The sequence below is a fragment of the Tyto alba genome, unplaced genomic scaffold (genome assembly GCF_018691265.1).
Source record: "Tyto alba isolate M040663 unplaced genomic scaffold, T.alba_DEE_v4.0 Super-Scaffold_1000006, whole genome shotgun sequence".
NCBI lineage: Eukaryota > Metazoa > Chordata > Aves > Strigiformes > Tytonidae > Tyto > Tyto alba.
The window spans coordinates 24,869,530-24,896,231 of record NW_024881272.1 but is presented as its reverse complement, the minus strand read 5'-3'; the positions used below and the strand labels follow the sequence as shown (position 1 = coordinate 24,896,231).

The following is a 26,702-nucleotide window of genomic DNA, read 5'->3' as shown; positions in this document are numbered from 1 at the left end:
AGCGCCTCTGACACCGCGACTGGGGTGCGCGCAGCTGGGAAAAAAAGGGAAGAGTTCCAGTAAATGCAGACGCTGCAAGACCTGGAGGGAGGAAGAGAGGAGAACGAGGGATGAATTCTGTGGGAAATATAGTGGGGGGACAGGTAATTAGGGGTAATAACGGCAGGGATGCGGCCACGGAGCCCAATTATGGTCACTTTGAAGCCGGGTGTTGCCCCAGCCGTGTGTAAGTAGCTGCTCGGGCGGAGGGGTGAGTGCTGGTGGCAGAACTGGCTGCGGCGCCGGTCAGGTTTTAGGGCGACGAGCCGGCGCAGCGCGGAGGCGCGGGGTGGGCGCCGAGGAGCCGCGGGCCGCCCGGCAGCCGCTGTCGGAGAGGGCGGGCAGCCGGTTACCGGCCGTCGGTTCCCGGCCAGCGGCTGCCGGCGCCCACCCCCGGCCCCCGCCTCCACCCGCGGGCCGGGACCGCCGGGACCCCCCGCTCCTCCGAGCCCGCTGGGCTGTCCGTCCCGCCGACAGTGTAACGCCCACCGCCGCCTATAAACATACGCGGATTGGCTTTCCCGCCCGTCCGTCACCGCGCGCACCGCGCTCCTACTGGCTAGCGCTCTTATTTATGACCCGCCCGCAAAGGCGTGACCAGTGAAAGCGAGGCGCCCCTAGCAACGCCCCTCTCTCTTTCCAACCACTGGCTCCCGCTCTCCTCTCGGGTGTTGTTGTCGCTCGTATGGTTGGTCAAACTGCCTGCCTCTCAAGTGGCTAACGACCAATTAGAAAGGGGTACTCACGTGGACTACCTGCGAGCCCCTCCGCCTGTTTTTCCTTCCTCCACTGGTCGAGCGCCACCGTCCATCCAGCCTCTCCCGGCGCCGATTGGCTGCTGGGGAGGGGGCGGCTCCTGATCGGGTGCCGCCCCGCCGCTGTGGGCGGCTCGGCGGCGGCGCTCGCTGGGGCGGGGCGGGCGCGTGAGAAGGCGGAGGCGGAGGTCGGGGGGAGGAGGAGGAGCTGTGGCGATCACGGCCCCGGGTCCCGCAGCTGGGCTGTCGTCCTCACATGGGGCCCCCTCGCTTGTCTCAGCGGAGGGACGGATCCTCGCCGGCTTGCTGAGGCGTGGGCCGGGGGTTGGCGGCGGGTGGGATATGCGGCCACGAGAGCCCGCGCCGCTCGCCGGGCCCTGCTGGCGCCGCCGCTCAGGTAACGGCCGGCGCGCGCGCTCGCGGCGGTTGGGCGGGGGGGGGGGGGGGGCAGCGCGCGACGAGCGGGGGGGCGCGTTTCTCCGGGGTAACCAGCGAGGGGCAGGTCCCTGCGGGGGGGACGGACGGACGGACCGACCGACGGACACCCACCACAGGCGGTTAGAGGGGGGAAGAGGAGCCGCTCCGGAGAAGGGCACCTTTCCAGCGGGGGGGAAGGGGCAGCCGGCGGAGTCCCGCCGCTCCCCCCCGCCTCCGGCCCCGGGGGGGTGCGTTTCGGTGAGCAAGGTGGGTGAAGGGGCTGCGTTCGGCCCGGGGGCGAGGCGTGAGGGGGGAGCGGCTGCTGAGGGGAAAGCCGGCTGCAGAAACCCGTGTCCTGGTCCGGGGGCAAGGGTCTGGCTGAAGGCGGGTAGGATCTTTGCCCAACCACATGAGGATTGCCTTGAAAACGGTTGCTTTGCCAAGAAGTGTGAAAGCTTGGCTCGGCTCTTGCTATTTTAAGTGCTACCCTGTAAGAATACATGAATCATGTTTTAATGACAGGCTCGGCTGTTCAGCTGTATGTGCATATATGTTTCCTTTATGGGCTTCGGATGAAAGGTGCTGTATAAATGCAGATGATCGCTCTTAATGTTGCATTCCTTTGAAGGTGGGAACTGTATTTGCTTTAGGTATGGGGGACTTCCCACTTGGCTATTCTGATAGGTGGTGCCCTGGTAGTTGAAAGCTAAAATTTCAAGAGTACCTAATTAAATATTAAATTTTATTTAAGTTAATATCTTTATGTGTTTCCCCCTAAAAAAAGACTTGCAGGTAATATGTAGGCTAATTTATGAGAAACCTTTATACTTCAACTGAAATTAATTAATTTTGTTTTTAGCAAAGATCAGAATTCTAGCATATTTTCTTGTCTGCAAAATCAACAGACTTACGCTTCTATGGGCTTAATTAGGCAGTGGAATTTACAACCTAAGATAAGACTCTTTTTTTTTTTTATGAGAAGCTCTGATATGCCCAGTGGACTAGCCATAAACCTTTCCATTTAGTCATCATCTTTGGAAATTATTGTTGCATACCATATCCTGATAGGCCAATAAAAATGTCATTTTCTGACTCTTGCAGAAGTATACTTTACAACTGTACAACTGTAGACACGGCTGTGTGATTCCATTGTCCATTTTGGTTTGTCTTCGTGTAAAACTTGTATGCAAAACATGAGTAGCTTGAACTGAAGGCAAAGGGGTCTGTTCCCTGTACCTGCTTGCAAGTATGTGCTCTCCTATGTTTTTTGCTTGGAATTTGTTTTGTGCTGTTTCATTAGGATGAACAGCTGGCAGTGGGGGCAGAGCAGGAGATGGGGATGGAGCAATCCTTGCCTCAGTGCTTAATATTTTTGTGACTCTGGAAAGAGAAAGATGGTCCAAATGAGGTGTTCTGGTGGTATAGGCCTGCTGCAGCCTAGTTAGACTATCCAATGCTATTTATTTGCTTTTGCCATTGTAATTATTTATGCAAATGAATTCACAAATTCATGAAGGAAATGCAGAGTTAAAGGAGGGGATTGTTGCTTCTCTGCCTGCTGCAGAAGAGAATGAAGCTTGTGGTTCCCTTGCATCATGAGTTGTCTTTCTATATTCTTCCTGTAGCCAAGAACCATGCGTTTGCACAATGGCAAAGCTTTTTATTGTACCCTTGCAGCATGGTATCTTGCAGCCTGGCACAAAAATAAGTGCTCTTCTAGGCAAGATCAGAGAAGGTCAGTGTTCATACTTTTTTTAAGCGCTTTTCCTGCTTATTAGTTCCCTAATGTATTCATTTGAAGTGGTGTATTTATCACTTAGTACATCTAATAATCAGCAACTGGATCGCGCTGGCTCCATCTGTTGTCTGTTGCCAAGTCCTCTTTCTGACTTAGATAGTAAGCTTCTTTTCATATGGTCCTGTCACTTTTCCATTATTTGAACACATTTCTCATAGTGGCTAAGCCACTTTTTGATATGATTGTCCCATGGGTTGAACTGGAGAACTGTAATAGCTCTTCCAACCAGGAGTGGAGTTAGTTGAGAGAACTTTGCTTTTGAAGTCTGACTTTGTATGCTCCAGGTCTGTGGCTCACAAACTGTGAGTTAGGCGTTTCCTCTTGGTACCCAGGGTGCTTCAGATTGTCATGTAAATACCAGCAGACTCCCCGTGTCTCCAGTACCTTAACAACAACAGATACGGGAAGCCCTGTTTTCACTTTGAAAATTTGTAAATAAATTAGATGAGACTGTGTTACTGTTCTGTTTGTGCAGTTGGTACCTAGGTGTTTCACCATAACATGAAACCAGTAACACGGACTGGTGTTTCAGCTATATTTTAAGGGTAGGTTACAGAATATGTTTTATATATTTGTGGAGATGATAATTTTAGCTGGAAAATACAAATCTTGACTGCCTTGTTTGAAGAATAGATGTAAGATTGTGTCCAAGAGAGGTCAGTCAGATACGAAATTCAGCCTGCTGACTTTATCTTCATCCCTCTTTCAAGTGTTCTTGTTCTCTTTTCTTGCCTTTGCTGTACTGAATTGTCTCACTGGCTGCACTGAAACAACAGAAAGTTGCTTCCCGTCTCCTGTGAACGCCCCACCAGTGCTAACAGAGCTGTCAGCCCTCAGTCATAAACCTGGCGGAGAGGCTGAGGGGGAAATTCCTTGATGACTGAGAAGTTACAATACCTGTTGGTATCGCAAGGCTTTGATTCCCTTTCTTTTTCTCAAGAGCTAAGCAAATGTCAGCCTGCTGACACCTGGAAGGCATGAGCTGCTTCTCAGTGTCTTTACTGAGCTCTGTTTTGTTAGGCAAACATAATATATTAAAATTATCCATTTGAAGCAGCAGTTGTGTATTGTATGTGATCTACTTGAGTGATTATCTCACTCTAATGATGCTCTGTGGATTGGAGTGACTAAAACCAGGCTAGGAGAGGAATGAACTTTTGCAAGGTCCTTCTGTAGAGGTTTAGTTTTGTGTTAGAATTGGACCCTAGAAAATGTTGGCAATTATACTGTGGGCATAAGCATCAGGTGGTTTTCTGTTTGTTTGTGGATTTTTAGTATTTCTCCCCCCTCCCCCCACCAGTTATATTTGCCTTCCAAATAAGTACCAGAATTTATGCCAATGCTTGATGCAAATATTTTTAAACCTACAACCTTGGCCTTGAATCCTGAGCTCTTCAGTAAGTTAATGGCTAGTCTCTCTTACTGGTTTCAAACTTGGCTACAGTCACAAAATAAATGAGCTGTTTGTTTCAGCTTCGCCTCTTGTGGAGGTTTGTTTGCATTACAAAACCACGATGCAGTTTAGCAGACTTCCAGTGGTATAGCAGGGCTAATGCAGGTCTCTTCTGAGGAATGTCAGCCTTAGTTGTGGGAAGTTTTATGCTATGACAGTACTGGCTAGAGCTAGGAATTATCCCCTACAGGGGAGCTGAAATTAAAGCAAAATGTTACCTAAATGAAAATAGAAAATGTTGAGATTTTCACGTTTGAGTGCAGTTGTAACTAAGACTATAAACTGGACCCTAAGATTTACCCTGTAAAAGTAGTCAAGAAGACGTCAGCTTCAGGATGAGCTGGGCCAAACATAGTGCAAGCTCTGGTACTTGTAGCTACCTTGTCAGTAAATACTTGATATTATCTTTCTCCCAAAGACAAGAAGTTAAGTTATGGACAAACCAAGGAACTTCCCTCTGTTAGGAAAGAGGATGACAGCAGTTGAGAGTAAAATTGTGGAATGCCTGGTTCTCTTTACCTGTTTAGTTTGATTTCTTGTGTTTCATTTCCAAACTTATTTTATTGTTTTTTTTTCTTTTCCAGGCTAATGATCTCAAAGTCAATTCAGTCTTTGGAAGATTTTGTTCTTTACATTCCTTTGAAGCTTTTCTGAAATTTGCACATTACTACAGTGAATTCTTCCTCTCCCTCCCCCCTAAGTTATTACTTTGTTGAGTGATATTTGCCAGCATAATTCCTTCATGTTTTCATAGTGCTGGGTTTTGAAGCTACATCAGACTATGAGTTTAAATAGTTAACACTTGGCAAATGACTTATGTCAAAGCTTTGGCATCTTGTTCTTCAGAAAACCTTTTCAAATTAATAACATGCATCCACCAGATTTATTGCTTTCCAGGCTGAATGCCTAGCGACAGTCTTCTGTGTCTAAAAATGGTTGTTGTTGTTAAGGCCATCTTTTAAGAAATTGTGAGTTTGACATTTGAGTGCAAATATGCACATATTTATAAAGATACTGCGGACAGAAAATGTCTTGGTAATGAATTGAAATGTTTTGTTGAAGGATCTTGTTTTATGCCCTGAGGTATTAAAGACATGCTGCTAAAGTTGAGAAGCCTTACACATTTCTATGTCTATGAAGTATAAAATGTTAAGTATTGGCCTATATATGTCACCTGTTAGTTTTACATTGATGTGTGTTGTATAACTTGATGTGTTATTGTGGGATTTCCATCTTTAAATATTTTCAGGCTTAGGCATTGGTTCTGAAAGCCAAACCTCTAATTAACCAAATAAATGCTGATAGTATTTGTGTTTATAGTAATTTCTACAATTAAAATATCAATGCATTCATGCAGTGGAGAAGCTGATCTTAATATAGTATTAACTTTTTTTTTTAAGTTTTTTTTTTTTTTTTAGCCAATAAATTAAAATGTGGTATGGTATGAAACATTCTGAAATTCAGTAATGTAATAAATGGATGAGTAGGTCAGATATGCACTTTGGGAGGTGTATTTCTGAATTATTTTTGTCTTGGTAGAGTGGGGTGCATTCTTGTGTAAGGATGTTTGACAGCTGAGAGTTTATTGGGGGAATGTTTTTTTAGAGTGTTTAGTGTCTTTTTTTAAACTGGCTGTTGAGCGCAGCTTAAGAGTTTTTAAGATGAACTTTAATAGGAAGAAAACCACCCAACAACCTTTTAGTTGGTTGCAGGATTTGCTGGATAGTCTTGGATTCTGTTCAGTGCACTTTAATTAACCATACAAGGTAATAAATTAAAGTACCTCAGACTGACTTGACAGTCAATTAAACCTTGGTTGATTTCATTGAGAACGTGATCATTAGTGTATGTAATTGGCCAAAATGACAGGAGGCCCACTTGGAGTTGTGCCCACTTGAAATTTTCCTCTAATTCTGTGTATGCAGTCCTGGGCAGAATACTAGATAAATGGAGCTCTATCCTAATAATTTCCAAGGATTTCATGTAGCTGTCTGGAAAGAAGGCAAAGTCTAGCAGGCAAAAGTGAAGGAACGGGTTACTTGGGAATCCAGATGGCAAAGCCTTTTGGGGTTTATGTTGTGTGAAGTACTTAGAATCTCTTCTTTCATTGTGGGATTTGTATAGAGTTTTGCAAAGTTCACCATGTGATTTCAATCAGAAGGATGTGTATGTGTGAGGGAGATTTGTGTGTGTGTGTGTGTTAAATAGATTGAGAGACTATATTGAGAGCTGATTTTTTGTTAATGGTATCTGGATACTTAAAAAACAGAGTTAGGATTTTCCTCCTGTTGAAGACCACTTACCTAACTTGGTGTCTTCCTTTAGTTAAGAAAACCACAGTCTTCCCTATTTTGTTTTTGCATGTGTCTTGCTCTGCCTGAAAACTTAAACTTACAGTCCTGCTTTACAAGTTGTTTTAGTTTGCTGGGCTGTAATGTGCATGTGTTGTTTCACTAGATTTAGCAGGGGTGTCTGCAATATCCAGGGTCTACTTCACATGTCATTGCTGTGATACTGGAGTGTCAGACTGCAAAGGGGACAGATACTTGCTCCTTTCCTTGGAAAGTGTCAAGGGTATGTGAGTACTACTCTGATGCAAAAAAGTTCTAAAAAGTTGTTTCTTCAATTACAGCAGGTTTTCTGTTCAGTCTCCAAAGATCCTTGCACCTCCTGTTCCAGAAAATGAATTGTTAACACCATGGTTTCCTGTCTATCCTCCTTCAATAGACAGTTCTTTCTTTATCTCCTTGAAAATTAACCAAATGATTGTCCCTTTCAGATCAAAAGGAATTATTTAAGCATGCCTTGAAAATTCCTGGGCATCTTCCCTATAGCTGAGGAGGTTTTTCTGGGCTATTTTTCTCATCTGGAGAGCTATAACAGGCTTTATCTTCCCATGGTGCTTCTGTACCATTTCCAGACCCTCAAGGCTCATGGGGCAAGAATATGAGGTCAGAAATTGGATCCTGATCTTCTGTGTGGCAGTTGGCCACACCATAACAGTAGACTATGTAGTACTATCATCTGAAAAGTGTAGTAAGCTCATTCCTGTAGGAGTCTGCATATAAAATTCTGTAGGAATACCATGATGTGGGATTTGGTAGAGATTAAATTTTCTTAATCAGGCCCTGGTAAGACTTTCCTATACACACTGAGATACATTTAGAGATGTATGTGTTAAGATGTTTGAAATAAACACACTTGAAAAATATAGAAGTTTTTTTTGTGTGTGTGGTGGTGTGTTTTTCCCCCCCCCCCCCCCTTTTTTGGAGAGGACAACATCAAATTAATTCCACACGTTCAACAGAGCTTACTACTGAAGGCAGGGAAGGATTATGTGTTTTTCTGATGTGTTGGCACAGAGCATCTCTGAAAGATACACAACATGCAAAACATGGGTATAACAGCATTGCTGTATATTTAGATGACAGCTGGTATGCCTCTGTTTTTGAGACGCTCTTCAAATTTAGTGTACTGGTCAGGTTCTGTACATCTGTGTATAATAGAAGTATAATTGCCTGGCCTGATCCCTGCTTTGTGATTAGTTTGTCCACCATTTAAAAATTTTATTTTATTGTTTCCTTCCCGTCACTCCAGTTTTTCTTTCACTCTCAAGGAGGGCAGGGCAGGGGGAGAGAGAGAAAAATCTGTCCTCTTTGTGACTGCTTGCTTTGCTCAGGTTTTGTAGGGGTTCACCAAATTGCTATAAATGAACAGTTAAGTGTGGAAAAGATGAATAACCTCCTGAGTCTAAGGTTTAAAGAAAAAAAAAAAAATTAGGCCACCTGTCAAGTCTATCAGTCCAAGCTGAATTTGATGGGCTCCAGAGTCATCCCAATTACTTCATCATCCTCTTAAAAAGAAAAAATTCCCTGACTGTTGTTTTTTTCCTTTTTTTTTTTTTTTTTTAATTTTCTTGGCAAATGGAGCTTGTTTCCTGTGTTTTCAGTTGAACTGAAATTAATATAGCTTCAAAAAATGTGGTTGTGGGGAGAATTGTTCTGGCAGTTTCTTGTAAGAATACTTTGTTTTTGTTTGAGGATTGTTGATGTTTTTATAAATTTGGGGTCTAGATCTTTAGTGGATTTAAACTTGTGTTCCTACCAGTTAAGGAATTGGTCCTGGAACACTCATAGGTGAAAGCTTTAAAACCAGAAGTTTTAAAATAACAGCTACTGTTATTGACAGCTAATATTTTTCCTTACGTCAACTGAAAGTTGATCTGTTTTTTATAGCTGGAGATCCTTCGTTCAGTCCCTAATGTAAAATGGTTTCTTGCAATAGCAGTGGATTGGTCACCAACTGCTACTGAAGTAGAATAGAACGTTACATTTTGTGGGTTTCCTCCTGCTTAGTTGCTTGCTTTAGCAACCATAACTTAAGTAAAAAGGAAGGGGATGGCAGGGGCGAAATGTAAGTTGTTACCAGTTAAATTCTGTGTTCCAAACCTATTAATCTTGTAATAGCCAGAGCATAGGGTATTTCCATGAATCTAAAGGAGAAGTTAATTGGATTGTCTGTCTTTACTGATGATGCTGTGTGGTTGGTTGTGGTGGTTTTTTTTTCTTCTTTGTTTTTTCATGTTCCTACTCAGGTATCTTCTGCTTTTTTCTTATTCCCTTAAACCGGTGTAAGCTGTGCTGGAGCCCTGTCAAATTTATTAGATATGTTTACAGTAATGGTAATCTCAATTTCTTGTATTTCAGGATCCAACAAGAATAGAGAAGACAACAAATTACCTAAGATGTGAGAAGTCTTCCCTTAGCAAAATAAAACCTTGTTTTCAAAATGGACCGAAGCAAAAGGAATTCAATAGCAGGATTTCCACCACGCTTAGAGCGTGCTGAAGAGTTTGACGGTGGCACTGGAGGAGAAGGGACTGCATCCCAATTAGGAAGAGTTTGTACCTCTTCATACAGAGCCCTGATAAGTGCCTTTTCCAGACTTACTCGTCTTGATGACTTCACGTTTGAGAAAATTGGCTCCGGTTTCTTCTCTGAGGTGTTCAAGGTATGCATTTAGTTCTTTTCTCTGTGTTGTGTGCTTCATGTTTGATGCTGAGAAAGTACGAGAGTATCAGGAGAAGTACTTTTCACTGGAGTCAACCGTTAATTCTTGTGTTTGCTTTACTCAGGATGAGTGAGTGATGAAGAACTTGCAGATCTCAAATACTTCCTCTGCCACTCTTCCAGCTGTTTTTATTACTTGTAATTTATTTGGGGAGTTGCAGAGGCTGTTTGGGTGAAATAGTAATAGCTTAAAAAAATGGTTTATTTTTTTGGTCTCTGCTATATATTTTTGCTTTTATGCAGAGTATTAAACACCAATGACTATTGGTTCTCTCATATGTAAGAGTGAATGTCTTTAATTTAGCTAGTTTATTAGTTTTGTGGGATTGTACTCATTCCTTTGATAGTCTTTGCCTCCCAACACTCGATGCATGGGTTAGGAGATCTACACGATTACTGAATTTGAAACCACAAAATTTATTGCACTGAAGTTACAATACAATTAGCTGCTCTTCTCTGTTTCCTTTGCTGCTTGTTATGCCATGACAGAGCTTGGTCTGAAGTAAATAGTATGAATGAGAGAGGCTGATGTCAGTTACTTGCTACTATGAATCTGGGAAGTGGGTAAGATCTTTGTGAAGCAATTTGTGAAATCCTACAGGCAATGCCAGTTTTATAGTGCTGGTGATATTTCTGCTGTTGTGACTATTCTGGTAAAGTTTATTGTAGAGGAATAGGACATTGAGTTGACTTCTAGGCTTTCAGGCATTGTAAAAATAATTTGATTCCTTGTCCTAGTTCCTGACTTCATTTAAAGTCACCCTCCAAATTACTTCAATTTCAGTGAAATGCCAGAAAACTTTATCTCATAGTATATTATAGCAATTCCATGACACTTGATGTGGTCTTTTCGTTAACAAGTTAAACTCAAAACCCTCTTATCCAGCTTTATTGCTGTGAATAGATATGCGAATTATAAATCTAAAATTATGTTGTTTTAATACCCAAAGACATTCACATCTCTATATACATATCTTCTCTTGTGTAAAGGCAAGTCACTCCACAGAAGTTTTCCTGTTTAGCTAGATAGATGAAATTTAATTTCCACTAGCTCAAGTTTTGAATTATTTCAGTTGGGTAGACATTAAGGATTTTATTTGTGGTATGTAGGATACTTGGGACAGGTCAGCTTTTTATAAAGCTAGCTTGTATACCAATTTAAAACAAGGTTTTGTTTTTGTTTCTTATTATTTTCCTGTTTGGAGAACTTTCTGTAATGCATTTTGTAGCAACTGTCTTTGTATCCAGACATTTCTTAATGTGAAATGACCTGGCTTTTGAAGTTCTATGTGCCACTGGAACTCATCTTTACAGCTTTTATGGTGAAGCTGCTGTGAAGTATATAAGGATATCAACAGACTTGGGTCATCTCTAAGTATCTGGGGAATAACAGACCTTGGTTTGTTTGTGTGAATTTCAGAATTCATGTTTTGGAGTAGTTTTGTCTTAGGTTTATCTCAGTATTGCTGATTAGACATTGTGGCTTTTCCTATTCCGTAAATTCAGGATTTAGCCCTCTTTAATACTTGAATTTTCCGGTATTTAGGTTATGAATTTATCCTACAGTGGTATTGCCAATCATATTTATGTTAGGACTTCAACAAGTTTTGTAGTTGAATAGCTACATTCTTTGTGAACAGATTTATTAGGTGAAATAGCTATAATATTATACCATGTATTGGTGGGGAACATCATGGAGAAGCTCCCTAAAGCAAGGTGCTTGCATATCCAGCAGAAAGGTATGGTATTGATAACCATTAGGAAACAAAGGCGGGGAAAAAGTGCCTAAAAGTAAAGGTGAATTTCCAGCATTCATAGTAATTGATTAATAAAGAATATCTTATTTTAGGAGAGCACTGGGTTTAGTCAGGTAGTGGCATACAGAGTTAAACAGCTGTTTGAGAATTTGTTGATTGGGAGAAATCCCTGATATCCAATTTACCTTCCTGTGCATAAATAATCTGCTAATTTTAAAAATCTTCCCCTGACATTTCACTTTCAGTAAGCTAAACTAGACATCACATGGTGTCAGTCTGCAGTCAGTGGCATTACTCTAAGAGGGCAGTGGTAGTAGTCTGAGTATCTAGTGTCTGTTTTCCCAGAAACAACCACAGACCTCCTGCAGGGAGACAATGAGCGATAAAACCTTTTCTTTCACATCAGTTTCAAACAAGGTCTCTCTTCAGTTTTGGCACAAAGGGGTGAGAATGCATTATGACCTTATCTTAGATGCGGTTCCATACTCATTTAAGCAGGTTTCTGTTCTGCTAGTTTATCAGCCTGACCACCTCTGTCATTAATCCTACTGTGCTGATGATCAGATTTCATGCAAGAACTTTGATGTGCTTCCAGGAAGGAGAGACTCATGGTTTGACACAGTTCAGTCTGATCTGCAGGCTCCCAGCTGAATGACTGAACTCAAGAAAAATCCAGGATAGTTCTAGATTTACTGAATAAGTAACTTTACAAGAGCAATGAAGCCTTCCCTTTAAACTAGCAAAGATGTCTCAAAAAAACCTGATGTCAGCAGAGCCATTTCAATTTTGTATTTGTCTGTTGTGTTGTATTATACATTGGGTTCACTCATTGGACTGTTTTGAGGGTTTGGGATTTTTGTTTTGCTATGTAACTGACAATTGTTTTCTGTGATTTCTTCCCCTCCATCCTTTTCTGTGGAAACTCCTTTTTAAATAAAGTATATCACAGTGGATAGAAGTTTCCTTCTCTTAACTTGGGAATAGGACTACATTACAGTTTATATGTATATATTAATGGTCATATGTGCTATGAATGATCTTTTAGCATTTCTAGTGCACCTTTATTCATATACAAATTAAAGTTCATGGTTTATTCAGCATAAAGTATTAAACTAGCATTTTGAGTTGGTTACCCATCCCTGTAACGCTTCAAATTCATGTTCACCTGAATACTGTTGTAGAAACTAGTTTAGAAAAACTGAATTTTGTCAAACTATTAGCAATACATTTTGAAGCAGCTGCCTGACTAGTGCCTGTTCTAATTTTCAATGGCAAGTGCAGCACACTGAGGTTTGCTTTTAAGATTGAGCTAGGCAAAGACTGTTTATATAAATGAGCAATGCCTAGCCATGATCCCAAACCTTTAAATTCCTAGCTGGGAAGACCAGTAAGGGCTGATGGAGCCATAAGTAATTGTGGGGAGATAAGCATCATACTGAAACTAAATAGCGTATTAGGAAATAGAAACTATTCATTATAAAATGTGTGTGTTGGAACAGCAGTCAGACTAAAATCCAGGATCATCTTCTATTCAAATATGCCTTCAAGTTCAAAGTCAGTAGTAAGTATGCAAGTTGATGTAAAATTCCTTCGGGAGTTCTTGTTGCCTCTGCATTCTGTAGATGAAGTTTTGAGACTGGAAATACTTTGACACTTTGGCTGAATGTTAAAAATGATCTTTTTTGTAGTTTATTATTCATGTAGACATGAAAACAGGCATCATTGGTCCAATATAGAATTGTGCAAATTCAGTGTCATGTGTGTTTGCATGTTGGGAAGGTTGTGTTGCTGTACAGGTGTGGTCACTGGGGTGTTTGAGAGTTTTGATGGCTGAAGAATGGTGAAGTCTTTTGATATCCAGGGAAGAATTAATGGTTTTGACTTGGGCAGTTCTGGATGCTAAAGTAGTTGTTTCACTGTGGACAGTTCTGCTGTCTTAAATACACCTAGCCATCTAATTAGCAGTACTATCAGAAAGTAATTCAAGAGGAAGAAAACCTTTATGTTTGGGTCACTGATTGGTTCTGTAGTACAGGGACACCTAATGGGCTTAACGGTTGAAAGCTTCCTCCTCCCCAATAGCTAGAGAGTTAACATAAGAGGGAGAAAAATAGTTTCTCTTTGTCAGGGAGCATGCTCTGACAAAACTGCTAAAGCTAGTGCAGCCTTCCAAAGATTATTTTTGGGACAGGCAGAGATCAGATTTGAAGACAGAACTTAAGTCAACAAGGCCACAGTCTTCACCACTTCAGACTGCTTTTAACCTTGTAGGAGTCAAGAGATTTATTATTCAGAATCAGTCATCAGAGAAAAAGAATTCCATCTTATGAAATACTAACTATACTGACATATTGCTTAGAGTATCTTAAGCATACACCTAGGAAGGTTATTCATGTGAGCAGTGGAAAAGGTGCATAATACCTTAAAAAAGATCAGTTAATGAAATGGTTGTTTAATGATGGATGGTCAAAGATGAGCCTATGAATATGAGATGTATAAGATGTAATGCAAAATAAACTGCCTTTTAGAGCTGAAATATTAAGCAGCAGAGCATGGGTGTCTCCAAAGAAAAATTTTGAGATGGAAATCAGTCCTCCCATTTCAGCATACTTACTGACAGCACCAAGCACTAAGCACTCTGTTTATGATCTCCCATAACTTGAGATCATTTATGCAGAACTTCTGGCTACACAGTTTTCCCATTTTTGCACCTGTGAAGCAGATTTTACCTAGTAATCCCTACTGTGTTAAATAATGCTACCTTTTTCCCCCCCCTCCCGCCCCTCCCCTCACCCCCATGTTGCCCCCCTTCAAGCATTTCTTAATTTTTCAAGATCACTTTGAATTCTAATACTGTCTCAGAAGTGCTTGGCCTTCCTTCACTTCCTGGATTAACTTCAGGCAGATTCCTCAAAAGTCCTACTAGATAATCTTACCAGTTTACTTGTGAACTACCAGCTATGCTTTTCGTTATGATTTTACATTCCTGCTTTATAGTAGTTCCTTCCAGATCACATTTGTCTGTCTTATTTATGAAGATGTCTTGTAAGATGCATTGAAGCTGTATGAAAACCAAGGTACAATGACTCGTAGTGCTGATATGACGTGAATACCCTTGAGAAACAAATGCTGAAAATAGTCAGTGCCATTCTGTGATGTATTATGGACTCCATAGCCTATGAAACTAGCACTATCCAAGTGCAAGGCCAAGTCTGAATACAAAGAGAGGGCAGTGTACTTTTGGTTGACTTAACAAGAGGAGCAGTGGGTGCAAATGGGTCTGTATCCTCAAGATATTCATGCTGTATGTTCTTATGCTGTAAGGCCTCCTTTTTGAACCCTGGAACAGTGGTCCTCAATTTGGCAATTAGTTGTTAGTCTTGATTTTGTATCATCAAATTTGTGCTCTGAGTTTCAAAAGTGCTGACTGATCAGAGAAGATGTGCTTGTATAAATATCTACTGTGTACCTGAGACTAGGATCCTGTTTCTCATATTTATTTAATGTCTTCAAGGTGCCTTAAAGATAAGCAGCATCCAGCTGTCTAATGTGAAAGGAGAAACAGGGGTGATGTGGAGTTATGCTTAGAGGTAGTGTGAGGAACACATAATTTTTTTTTTTTTAAATATTTGTAATGTACTTAGGATAAAACTGGTAGTTCTGTTACCTCTAATGTATACTATCTAGTATCACTTATGTCTTGTATCATTTATGATACTATGTCTCTCACACATTTTCATGCTGATAGACTTGATCTCTGGAATGTTTGACTGTGGTAGATCTGAGAGATACTACTGATCTGGCTTTCCCAAAGTGACTCATTGAGAACCTTTTTGTGTGTGTGTGTGTGACCTAGGTTTGACAGAACTTGCTAATGAGAATAAACAGTGCAGAGTAAGAACTGTACAATAGAGTGAGGGACTAACTCATAGGACTATAGACACAAAAGTTCTGAGAATAGACAGGTCACTTGACCAGAAAAAAAGTATTTGTCTAGGTTGGCATGAATATTTGTTTTCATGTCATACTTTGCCCGTTATGTCTCATGGTTAAACTATATGTTTAAACATAAAGGCATTTATGGGCTTCTCAAACAAGGCTTGGAAGAGTTATTAGGTCACCGATACACACATTGACACATAATCAAAGGTCATTACATTTTACCAGTAACTGGTATTTTGTCTACAGCATATAGTGACACCACATACAACACAGGTATACCTCCCCCCTCCTGGCTTTTTGTTGTTTTGTTTTTTTTTTTTTTTAATTCAGTTCTGAAGACCTCGAAATATCATGGATACCAGTGCTCAGTGTGTAATCTCACAGTTTTAAATTCATACCTAACTTGAAGTCTTTGCACCTGCTTGTCTACTCAGATGTTTTTTGTATTGTTTTGGCTGGACCAGCATCTTTTTAATACCTCTTCTTTCCTCCCTATAGAACTTGATGTACAGTATCAAGTTAGGTTTTGACAATTTTGGTGTGTTAAGTAGTTGCAATTTCTGTTTTTTTTCCTGTCCCACCCCCAATTTGGGAATGACCTAGTTTTTGCAATATCAGTTTAAGTCTTTTCAACTTCTTTTCCAATATCTTTTAAATTGGACAGCCTAACTCAGAATGCTCTAGTTTTGTTCTTAACAATGACGTGTAGAAACTCCTTTTGCTCTGTGTCATACTCCTTTGTAACGCATGCCACTTGTTATCATAGCACATTAGTACCTTAAGTTTAAGTTTGGGTGTGGGTCTTCCGTAGCCTTCAGTCCTTGTTTGTAGTCAAGTTTTTCATTTGAGTATGTTAATTTTTGCTCATATAGACCTAAGATATGAAGTGGCCTTCACTACTTGGTGAAATAATGTGAACAGGGTAATACTACAAACTTAGAAGTTTCGTATATTTCCAAGTGTCATCTTCAATGAGCTAGAAGTGAATGCAGAATATTCAGTAACAGGAGGCCTAGTTTAGTTCCTCTGGAAACTCAGTAAAAGACTTCCCTATCTTATGCTGCTTTTTCACATACAGTTGTATCTTGAAGTATCATTAGCTAGTCTTTAATCTAGTTGTAGTGGGTTATTATAGCATGAAGTCAGATGTCTTACAGAAGTCTGTGTGTTCATGTATGTATATTGCTATTGTAAAGCATTTATACAATTAGCTTAGTAAATTTTATAACATAATTTTAAAATTGATGTAAAGCTAGGAAAGGATGTTATGAGAACTACTACAGTATCCTTAGCTGAGCCAGGCTTAAGTATATGTGATCAGTTCTTGGCAGCTATTTTTGGCCTGTTCTTTAAACTTCCATTACAGAAGATTATAGAACCTCCTTTGGTATATTCAGGCCATATTATTATTATTATTATTTTTTTTATTTGTTTGTTTGTTTATTTATTTCAAACTGTCCTTTTATAGCTAGAACTTCCCAGTTTGAATTGTTTCTACAGCTGGTCCTGTCTATTTGCTTATTGACTCTACTAGCAACTCATTACTGACAGAGGGTTCAGTTTTCCTCTGGCATTTAGTGATATATCATGTTAAGGGAGGCCCTCTTCCAAGAGCAAAATGTCTGTGAATGTGTGGAAGGAGGGAAGGAGATATTCGAGTACTTTTATAAATGAGCATGCAGAGAATGGTATTCCAATACAAATTAAAAGGAGAGGATGACTGCAAAAAGGACATGGAAAAGGTGCAGAAAAAAGGGCAAGAGAATCTGAATTCAAGGCAAGGGAGTTGCTGCTTGGTTTTCAGCTGGCACCCAGCAAAATCACACTGGAGAAGGTGTTGGAAACCAGTGGCTCAGAGTTTGTAGACAGCACTTTCCAGATCTGGAATCTTTATTAACTTTGGTTTTGACAGATAAGCAGGCACTGCAATATTTGAACTGTCAATGTGTTTTAAATCTAAATGTGAATCTGTGCATTATTGCCAGTCTTTGCAGGATGTCCAAGAATAGAACTGGTAAGGAGCTCCTTCCTGCAGGACAAGGCCCCAGCAAACTCCTAGGACTCCACAAGCAAGTTCTTACTGTCTGCTCTGTGTTCACCTGTTTGCCATATAAATGGGGTGTCAGTCTTCAGGACTGTCAAACCAATGCCTTCTCCACTATTTGTTTTAGGGAGGAAGGGGTTAAACGTCTACATAAATCAAGGAGATTCTGGGTATTCCAACTGGAGACAAACTTTTCATAAACCTGATCTACCCTTTTGATTATTACTTCAAAACTCAACATAAACACTGACAACAGGAAAAAGTTAATTTCTTTGTTAATATCAAACTAAGAGATGAATTTGGCTCTGAGTACAACCCTGGCTTTTGCTTTTGAACAGTTTAATTGCTTTGTCACCAGACTTTAGGCCAACATTACATTCTTCAAGGTGACATTAATATCTCCATAAAATCACTTAACTGAGCAGAATGCTTGTGTGTTTTTTATGTAGAGGAAGATAGGAGGACTAATTGGGTGTAGGTGTTTTTCTTCATGGTAGGTGTTGTATATGAGATTTAGTGTTAATGGAACCGTAACTTGGTTAACACGGTGTGTTGTGAACTTGTATTTTGTCCCTAGACTTAACGTGGTAACAAGAATTTTCTTCTTGTCATTAGTAGTGTACTGGAGATAATTGCACTTACTTCCCCCCCCCCCCCCCCCCCCCCCCTAATTCTTGCCCAGGAGGCATAATTGCTTTCTTCAAGTTTTGCTTATGACAAGCTTTGGCATTTTTATTACTGTTTAGGCCTTCCTACCACACTGTACCTCTTTATGTATTTTTCTTTGCTTTATAGATTTGTGAAGTCAAAAGCATAGGGCTGGAAAAGACTTCATGTCATCTTGCTCTTCGTCCTTTTGTCCCAGGGCAAAAGCAGCTTTCTGTCATTCTGCATAGACACCTCCTTAACCTATTCTTTAAAGCTGATAGTAGAGACTACTGCAATGGAAGATGCCAACTCCCAGGTATCTCTGAAGAATCAGTTTTATTGAGCAAGAGAGTAGTGGTTGCATCATAAGCCACATGAGACTGAAAAACTTCCAGATGTAGATTAGGCTGCTCTGACTTCCTGCAAAGAAGATGGTGTGTATGAATAGCCCCTTCATCTGGTTGAGCTGGGAGGGCAGAAGCTCTTGGCGGTAAAAATCTATCAATGAAGTGAGAAAGTATCTGGAAGATTTGCTTTTTGTTATCTATATATACTTTCCTCATACCTTCTCTATTTAGAATGATTGTCATTTTGTCTTAAGGAACAAAACAGTAACACAGTCAAGTTAGAAATTTGAAGTACAACAAAAATATCTTTCTGCGTAACTCATAAGGAAGTATTTCTGGTATTCAGATTAAAAATATTCTGAAGGCAGCACTGAAGTAGAAGTCAGCTGATAATGTGAAATTTCACAGGAAACCTCAAATCTATCTCATGCTTTTTCTTTGTTCTTACTGCTTCAGTTTGAGTTATCTCATTTTCTAATGTGTTGTTTTGAGCATTTAGTGTAATGTTTGCACTAAGAAAGAATCCTCTTTGAGTCTGGAATTAGCAGCCTGATCAGGGGCCTGAATAAATGTAGGTGTTCTTTGAAAACTTTGTAAAACATTAGTCCCACAAGTATCAAGGATACCGTGTAATCTCTCGTCTATTTGATAGGCTTAAAATGTATTTTACTTTAGTTACCCTATAAAGTATTTGTAGGAAGCTGTCTAGTTGTATGTATTAAATAATTTTTCAATGTTGGATATTTGACTTTTCTAAAGGTGGAGTACTTTAACACTCAGTGTCAACACATGGGGAAAAATAAACAATAAAAATCAGTTTAATGACTAGAGAAGTGATTCACTGAATGACTTCAGTCTTAATGTGTTTGGTGTATAAAAAAAATGTAATTAAAGTGCATAAACAGTCTGACAATGAGAAAACAGTTGTTTGAAGGTATTCTTCAGTGTGGTGGAATATAAGGCATAATAAGGCCTAATGGCTAGAAGCTGTAGTAAGAATTGTGCTTATTTTTAAAAATTAAATGGCTGTGGGAACAGCATCACCAACCAGAAATTGTCTTCTTTCTCCTGTTGGTTCATTGGTGATATTTGTAACCATCTTGTTTTTTCAAAATGTTCTTGATTAAGCTTGGCAGGGTGTTGAGAAACTTAGAGCTACCACTAGTTTAAGGTCACCAATTTTGGAAACTAATGGTCTAGACAATTAGATTATTTTTTTTACATATTTTATTTTTTTACTGAGGTGTTAGGTTGTTTGTTTTATCTCCTCAAGATTGGTGTTGCTACATCAGGCAAAATTAGATACTTCAGGCTTTGCTTATCACACGTAATGGCAGAAGAAGTCCTTGTATGTTGGAAAATGAGTAGGGAATGAGTAGGTAGATTATTCTACACATTGGTTATGCAGATCTAACATTTGGTCTTCTAGACATCGGGAATGTACCTTGTGACTGAGAAGTGACACCCATTTGAGCAGCGTGTATCTTCCATCACTGAGGTGTGGTGTGTTGCTCCTCTTCTAAATTTCTTCTTTCATTCTGTTGCAGTGGGATAGAGCCATTACAGTTGTCACTGCCCTCCCTGTGTGATGTAATGCCTGTTAGAAAGACAGAGAGCAAATCTTGTTCACGCATGCCTCTGCCTCATTTCTGATTTTAATGGGATTCAATTTTAAGCTGAAAATCTTCCCTTTGACTAGTGGAGGAAACTCTTTCATCTCACTCAAGATGACAGAAGCAAGATATTTGAGGCTTAAGGTCTCTTTCTACTCTGATACCTGTAAGGAGTAGGAGGAAGCACCATTCTGGAACTTTCTTAGTCGAAGTAGAAGTCTTGTAAGTTTGAATTGTCTCACACTGATGTGTGAAGTATCAGCATTTTGGAACCCTTCTGCCAACTGCTAAGATGATTTGTATGGTAACCACTAAACCAGACAGTTGTCTTTCTCCTGGTAATGATTTTTTTGGTTATTGAGGTGCCAAGTTGCTGTCATCCTAGTCCTTGTCACTTAATTAGCCAATGCTTTTATAGAGCATAGGATATGGGGAGTAGTCGTAATAAATAGGCCTTACTCCAACAGATCATTAATACAGAAATTAAAACCTCATCTGCGTTGTTATGCTTTATGGATTTCACAATCAGGGCAAAATACTCACTTCATCCCTACTCATGTGTATCATTAAAATTCAGAATTACCTCTCTGACTTGCAGGGTGCTCTTACAATTAGCAGAATTGAGAATGCTTTGAAGTACAAAGTAGAATGGAGGGCTAGTTCACACTTATCTAAAATAAGTCCTGAATTTTATTTATTTATTTTCTGGATAGAAGTCTTAGATGCATGTTATAATCACCTTATAACATCAGCTGAGGAAACACTGGGAGTGACTCAAAAGCTGTTACCAGGTAGTAGATCTAATGAAAGCCTTGCCTTTTGTAGTGGTGGTGAAAAATTTTAAGAAAATTTTCAAACCCATATTTTGATAATACTTTTTCCTACAATCCTACTTGGCATCACTACAAGTAAAGTCTAAAACTATATTGAGTGAAGCAAATTAAAAAAACAATGGAAAGAGTTTTGCTTACACTACATTTCACTTTCTCTGGTTTGGTCAGCCAGCTTCTCTGCTGAAGAAAGAAATCTTTGGAAAACATGGCAGAACTGTAATTATACCCTTAAAGTGAAGGATTTGCTTCTTCAGTAAAAAGCTGTAAAAAAATCACTGAAACAAACTTGATGCTAAAAGAATATTCAATCCAAAAAATTAATGTAAGTGAATGCAAAGTTGTCCATTTTGAAATGTAGTTGTCATCTCTTTGGAAACTTGGCCTCATTTAACTCTTGTTGAGCAGCTGATATGTTGAATGTCTGAGGTGAGTCTTTGTTGTCCTCACAACTAGAAAGAATGCTCACAAATTCTATCAACAGTAAGAAAGGCATTCTGATACTGTAACAAGTGGGACCTTGCAATTAGAGATAACCCCTCATTGGATTTTGTGTTCAGTACAGTGACTTCTGTAGTTCAGAGTCCTTTGGGCCTTTGATTTTCTTCAGGAAGAAAAGTTGTGCCAATCTGAGTATCATTGTGTAGTTTCCCAGGGGCAAAGCAGGTGGCAAGATTCCCTTGGCACAGAAATGTTTGTGTGCTTTTTGTCTTGTTTTCCATAATAATTTCTGAAGCACAGTTAAATGATTTGTTTAGTTTTCTGTTCTGGATGGAGATGTGCTGGGTTGGCAGCCCTGGGATTTTCTGCATTTTGCCAGCTGGCAAACATGCACATTTGTGTAAGCTCATTCATCGCTGATACTGAGAGACAGGTGCTGATTTACTGTTCTTCAAATAACTGTGCTGGCATATGTCCAATATTAACATGACTGTGCCCAGAGAATAAGAGTGCATCACTTAAGATCATTGAGACACACCTCTCTGAACACTTATTTACCAGTATCAGGAGCAGGGGGTAGTTAAATATATTTGTGATGGATTTCACTGCCTGTGTCTGGAGAATATGTGTGCGGTGGTAATGCACATGCATGTGTTACTGACTAATATGAAATCTAAAAATGGGAAATCCAAATGATTATCGATGGCAGTAACAGAAATTAGATCCTTATAGTCTCAGATCCATAGGGAATGCTTCCTCATAGCCCCTTAATAGCCAGTGGTAATAATTAGAGAAAGGATCTCCAAAACCTGCGTGATGTGGCTTCTATTAGTCTTTGCTGCTCCAGCTGTTGGGAATTCTGTATGCAAGTCATTCAAAACATCCTGTTTCCAGTAGGTGCTAAGGCCAAATCCAAATTATAGGGACTCCCTTCTCCTGTCTGTGTGAGCCTCCTGTGCCTGGGGGTTGCCGTGGCGGCTGGCCTGATGGCTCTGCATTCGCCACAGCTTACGAGCACGTTGGGGTGGCTGCGTGGCCCTTGCTGTGGGGCAGCGGCAGCAGCAGGCACTGCTCTGGATTGGATTAGGGGTTGAGGAGAGGACAGAGCTATGAAACATCCGCTGGAGTAATCGATACTGAGACAGCATTGCTTTGTTAACTAATCCATAGCTGACAGTGTGTCTAACACTGAGTCACTAGTGACAGTTTGTAACTTTCACATCAGCTGCCTGCAATTAAGTCCTGCAAATTCAATTCCTGTTGCTTTGTAGCCTTTACTGACAATGATGAGACACATAAGAAATTGCATGGTATGTTTAATTAGCTTCTTTTTTGTGAGAATGTAATTCTCAAGAAGACCAGTCCCATGAAGGCTTAAGTAACATGAAACTACTTAGAACTTTTGGTTTTGGCTATAGCCTGAAAGTTATTAAATGCAGCAATTTATAAAAACTTAAGTATCCTCAAGTAAGCAAAATGTAGCTCCTTCATACTCCCTGCTGTCTTCCTATTTGTGGTTGTGGTCAAGTCATGGTGCTGTAACTGTGATTATAGTACCAATAGTTGTATGCCAGCGGGTTCTATTCTGAAATGTAAGATTGGTTTCCTTACTCATGCATGGTAATGTTTATTTGAAAGATTTATAAAGGAAATGTAAGGAAATTATTTCTGCCTAAAATAAAACTTTCTCTCAAGGTTCCCATACAGATTTTGAAAACAAACCCAACAAATGTGTTTGAATAGCAATGATGACATAATTGGTACAGTGTGGGGACTGCATGCTCAATACCAAACTGTTAATATACTGTAAAAGACTGAAGGTGCAATTATATCTCAGGAAAACTCAGCCTGAAGTGTGTTTTGCTTCAGAAGTATCTGCAGACTATGTAAATACCATTGTCTTTCATACAGACTAAGTCTATAGTAACACAGGAAATACTTAACTGTAAGTATTAAAAATTAAATAGGAAAATAAGAACATAGATACAATATCTGATTATGTCAGATATGTAGCATCTTTGGATGCTACAGTAGTCATTTGCAGATGTCAAACTTGCAGTTTCCCTGGCAGGTAGACAGCAATGTCACCTCCATTATATATATACAGTTTAAGAGGGAATGAAAGTAAGTGAAGTAGCATGCCCAGGGCTGTTCAATGAGCTGATGACAGCTCATGATGATAGCTAACATTAAAAATGAAGAGTAAGCTCCCAGTTCCATACTTCAAACTCAATATCTCTTTTTCTTTCCTGACTATGACATTAGACTCAGGTATAAAGTACATAGTTGAGCTATATACTGAGATTGTGGTATAACAATACTCTTCTGCATTTTCTTGTCTAGTACGTAAGAGATGGGTCTATGTTCCTTCTGGATTGCAAAGGGAAATTTATATGGTTACATTCTGCTGAACTGGCTACAAAATCGGTCAACTTCCCCACCTGGGCTGTGCCTGTTTATATTTCATCTCAAACTCTGGAACAATAGTCTTCTGATTAATTTGTGCTTTCTCTCAAAATAAGACTGTAGTCTCTTTTTGCCTTTATGATTTGATTGAGATCAAGTTAACAGCAGAGAGATATGCACAGATTCCTATCAATAAATGGTTTGTTTAAAATAAATGAATGCTGTATTTTGGGCCCTGGTTCCACATTACAGTGGGCAATGAAGAAAAACAAAATACAAAAGAAAAATTGAGGGGTTTTTGGCACACACAAATGGACTTACAAAGTATCAATGGTACTGCTGTCTCACTAATTATAAAATCACTTTAGTTTGGCAAAAAAACTGGAGAATTCATTTGACTGTAGGTGTGGAATATGCTGTAGTATTTGAGCTTGTTACTTTGCTGAATTGGTGATGGTAGAAGTTATTTAAGTTATCCAAGCAGAATCTTTCTTTGACCAACACCAAGCCTTTGTACTAAAGAGGTAATAGTAAAGGCTTGAACTATTTCTGTGTATTTCTCACAACTGGTTTTAGTAATAGGAATTAGTGGAGTCACAATTACTGTCAGGCTTTTAAAAGGTTTTGGGTGTTGTTTTGTGCATAGTTTCTGTATGTCTTCTGAACCTGTGCTAAAGCTCTTGTAACACATGCTGACTAGTTTTGTTTGGCAAAGTTTTGTTACACTTGGCAGGCTTATTTCTTGCTGCAAGAAGTTAGAGTATAGTGACATTATATAGTACTACTCTGAAAACGACCACAACCCAGTCTGACTCCCTAGCATCAATGTAACAGCTTATTATTATCTGGACAGATGAATTTCTTTAAGCATCTATTTGTCACTGCAAATTTTCCTAGTGACATGAGATTTTTGACTTGATAGAGGCATCACTACTATGAATATGTATATCTGATTGTGGGTGCATTTTAATGTTTAGAAAAACATTTGAGATCCCAGTTTTACAAACAGTGTGATCTGAGCTGAAGAACAAGTTTGTCCTCTCAATTAAAGAGAGCTTTCTTCAATCAAACAGAATTTAGGCATTCTTTTAATACATTAATCCTCGAGGCATGAATAGATGTCCATATACGAGTGTGGTGACTTGATGGCTTGACTGTGAGACTTGAATAAACTGCAGATGACCCTAACTTTTTTTTTAAGATTCCTTCTGCTGTCACAGCAAGGAAGTAGGCTGTTTTTGGGAGAGGTCTTGTATCAGAGTCAAATGTTGGTCTCCTTCAGGACTGTTGCCCTGTTGTCTAGTAGGGAGTTCTATGATGCAGTCTTTCCTTTTTAATAATAATTATTTTTATCATCTTATATGTCTCACTAGCTTTATTGTGGACTCATTAATCAAAGTTATGCTATATAGCCTAGTTAGTGCAAATGGCCTAGAAAGGTAACTAAGGTAATGTCTTCATCTCTTGTCATCACAAGTTGATAGTTGAAAATCAGCTGAAGACACAGACTGTTACAGAGATTGATAGAAGGTGGCATAGATGAGTAAAAAGCTATTTGATCTTTTTTGTATATTTCACTAACATGAAGACTGCAGGCTGAATGTGGAGGAAATATTTGAATTGGTGAATGTAAGGTTGGTGAGCCAGTATAAGTAAAAATATGCGCAGCATTTTTGTGGATAATACAGCGAGCTCAGAAACAGGAAGCAGACTCAGGAGTGGTCATACATTTGGACTAGAGAGGGTTGCTTTTGAAATGGTACTTTGGACATACGGCAGGAAAGATGAAGGTGAAATGGCCAGATGAAGACTGAGGTATGTAAAAGAATGAAGAAAGAATTGGTGTGGGCACTAGAGTTAGAGAGGTGACATGATTTTATGTAGTAGGCTGAATAAGTAAAGATCTATAAATGTGATTAAGCAGGCTGGATACCAGAAGAGGGGAAGGTAAGGAAAAACTGGAAAGCAATTAAACGGCGTTTTGGGAGAGAACATTGACAAAATACTTTCAACTATATAATGATGATTTGGAAAATAATGAAGGTGCAGTGAAAAACTAGGGACAAAGCTGTATTGGCTGATTTATAACATAGATACTAGAAAATGTTCTTTAGTTGCTTATTCCAAGCCACCTAGAAAGGTACAGTTAGTACAGATCAGAAAGACCTTGTGAAAGATGAAATCAGGCTAGATTTCAGCTATTGCTTAAATGGGTTTCCTCTTCAGTCCTGGCAAAAAGTGGAAGTCATATAAATGCCTGGATTTTCAGAAAGCCCTGACATATCTATATGACTTAATAAATAATTATCTAAATGATATTTAGAGTATTCTTAATAATAAAGAACTTTGTAGCTAAGCAGCAAGCTAAAAATTAAACCCACCAATCTTTGCAGGATATTTCTTATGTGAACTTGGTACAACGTTTATGTAGGGACTCGTTCTTTTGAATGTGAGCCCTGCTCAATCACTATTACGAGAGTTCCTTTAAATACATTACTGTTTCTGTACCTGGATCCATCACTTCTCTACTTCTCGCTTTCTTCTAAAGGAAGGGGTAAGGTCTGGGATCAGAACATGGTTTGGAGACACAGTGAGTGGGCAGGCCATGCAGCTAGCCATAGCCAGGTCAAAGTACTTTCAAAGTACTTTGATCCTAGAAGAATCAGAGTGCAGAGGGACAGTTTAACTGCCTGTCAGCAATAAAACAGGGAGATAATATCTAGTTCCTGTGACCTTGGAGATGGAGACACATAGGTAAGCAGAATGAGAAGCCAGAAGCATGTGCAGAGCAGCATGTGAAAACAGCTGTAGGATTGTCAGAATATTTCTAAGCAGAGACATGATCATCCAGGCATCGCTGAAAGGTTACTAGCTCAGATATGCAAGGAACCCTAATTAATAATAATGTCAACAGCTTCAAAAGGTTTACAACAATCTGCAAGTTGCATCAGTGTAAGGTTTGAATTGCATGAATGAATTCCTGTTTATGTTGAGTATACAGGCATATGTCTGAGGCAAACTGCCTTGTAAACAAATGTTTAATTGGATCAAAAATATTTCCAAAATATTTACTTGTTTTCCTTCTGGAGCAGTCAGGTGGTTGAAACATCACTTCCATGCTTTCATTGCACAGAGGTGGCCTG

The 26,702-nt window shown here is 39.7% G+C and overlaps 1 protein-coding gene across 1 annotated transcript in view; it reads left to right on the top strand.

Annotated features, from left to right (window-relative positions):
- Nucleotides 1-977: 977 nt before the first annotated feature.
- The window catches only part of TESK2 (testis associated actin remodelling kinase 2), an 84,182-nt gene continuing 58,457 nt past the window's right edge, over nt 978-26,702 (top strand). Inside the window, exons 1-2 of the mRNA XM_042806394.1 lie at nt 978-1,191; nt 9,169-9,472. Of these exons, the coding sequence (XP_042662328.1) occupies nt 9,251-9,472 (222 nt within the window). The 5' untranslated portion in view covers nt 978-1,191; nt 9,169-9,250. The remainder of the gene's footprint in view (nt 1,192-9,168; nt 9,473-26,702) is intronic.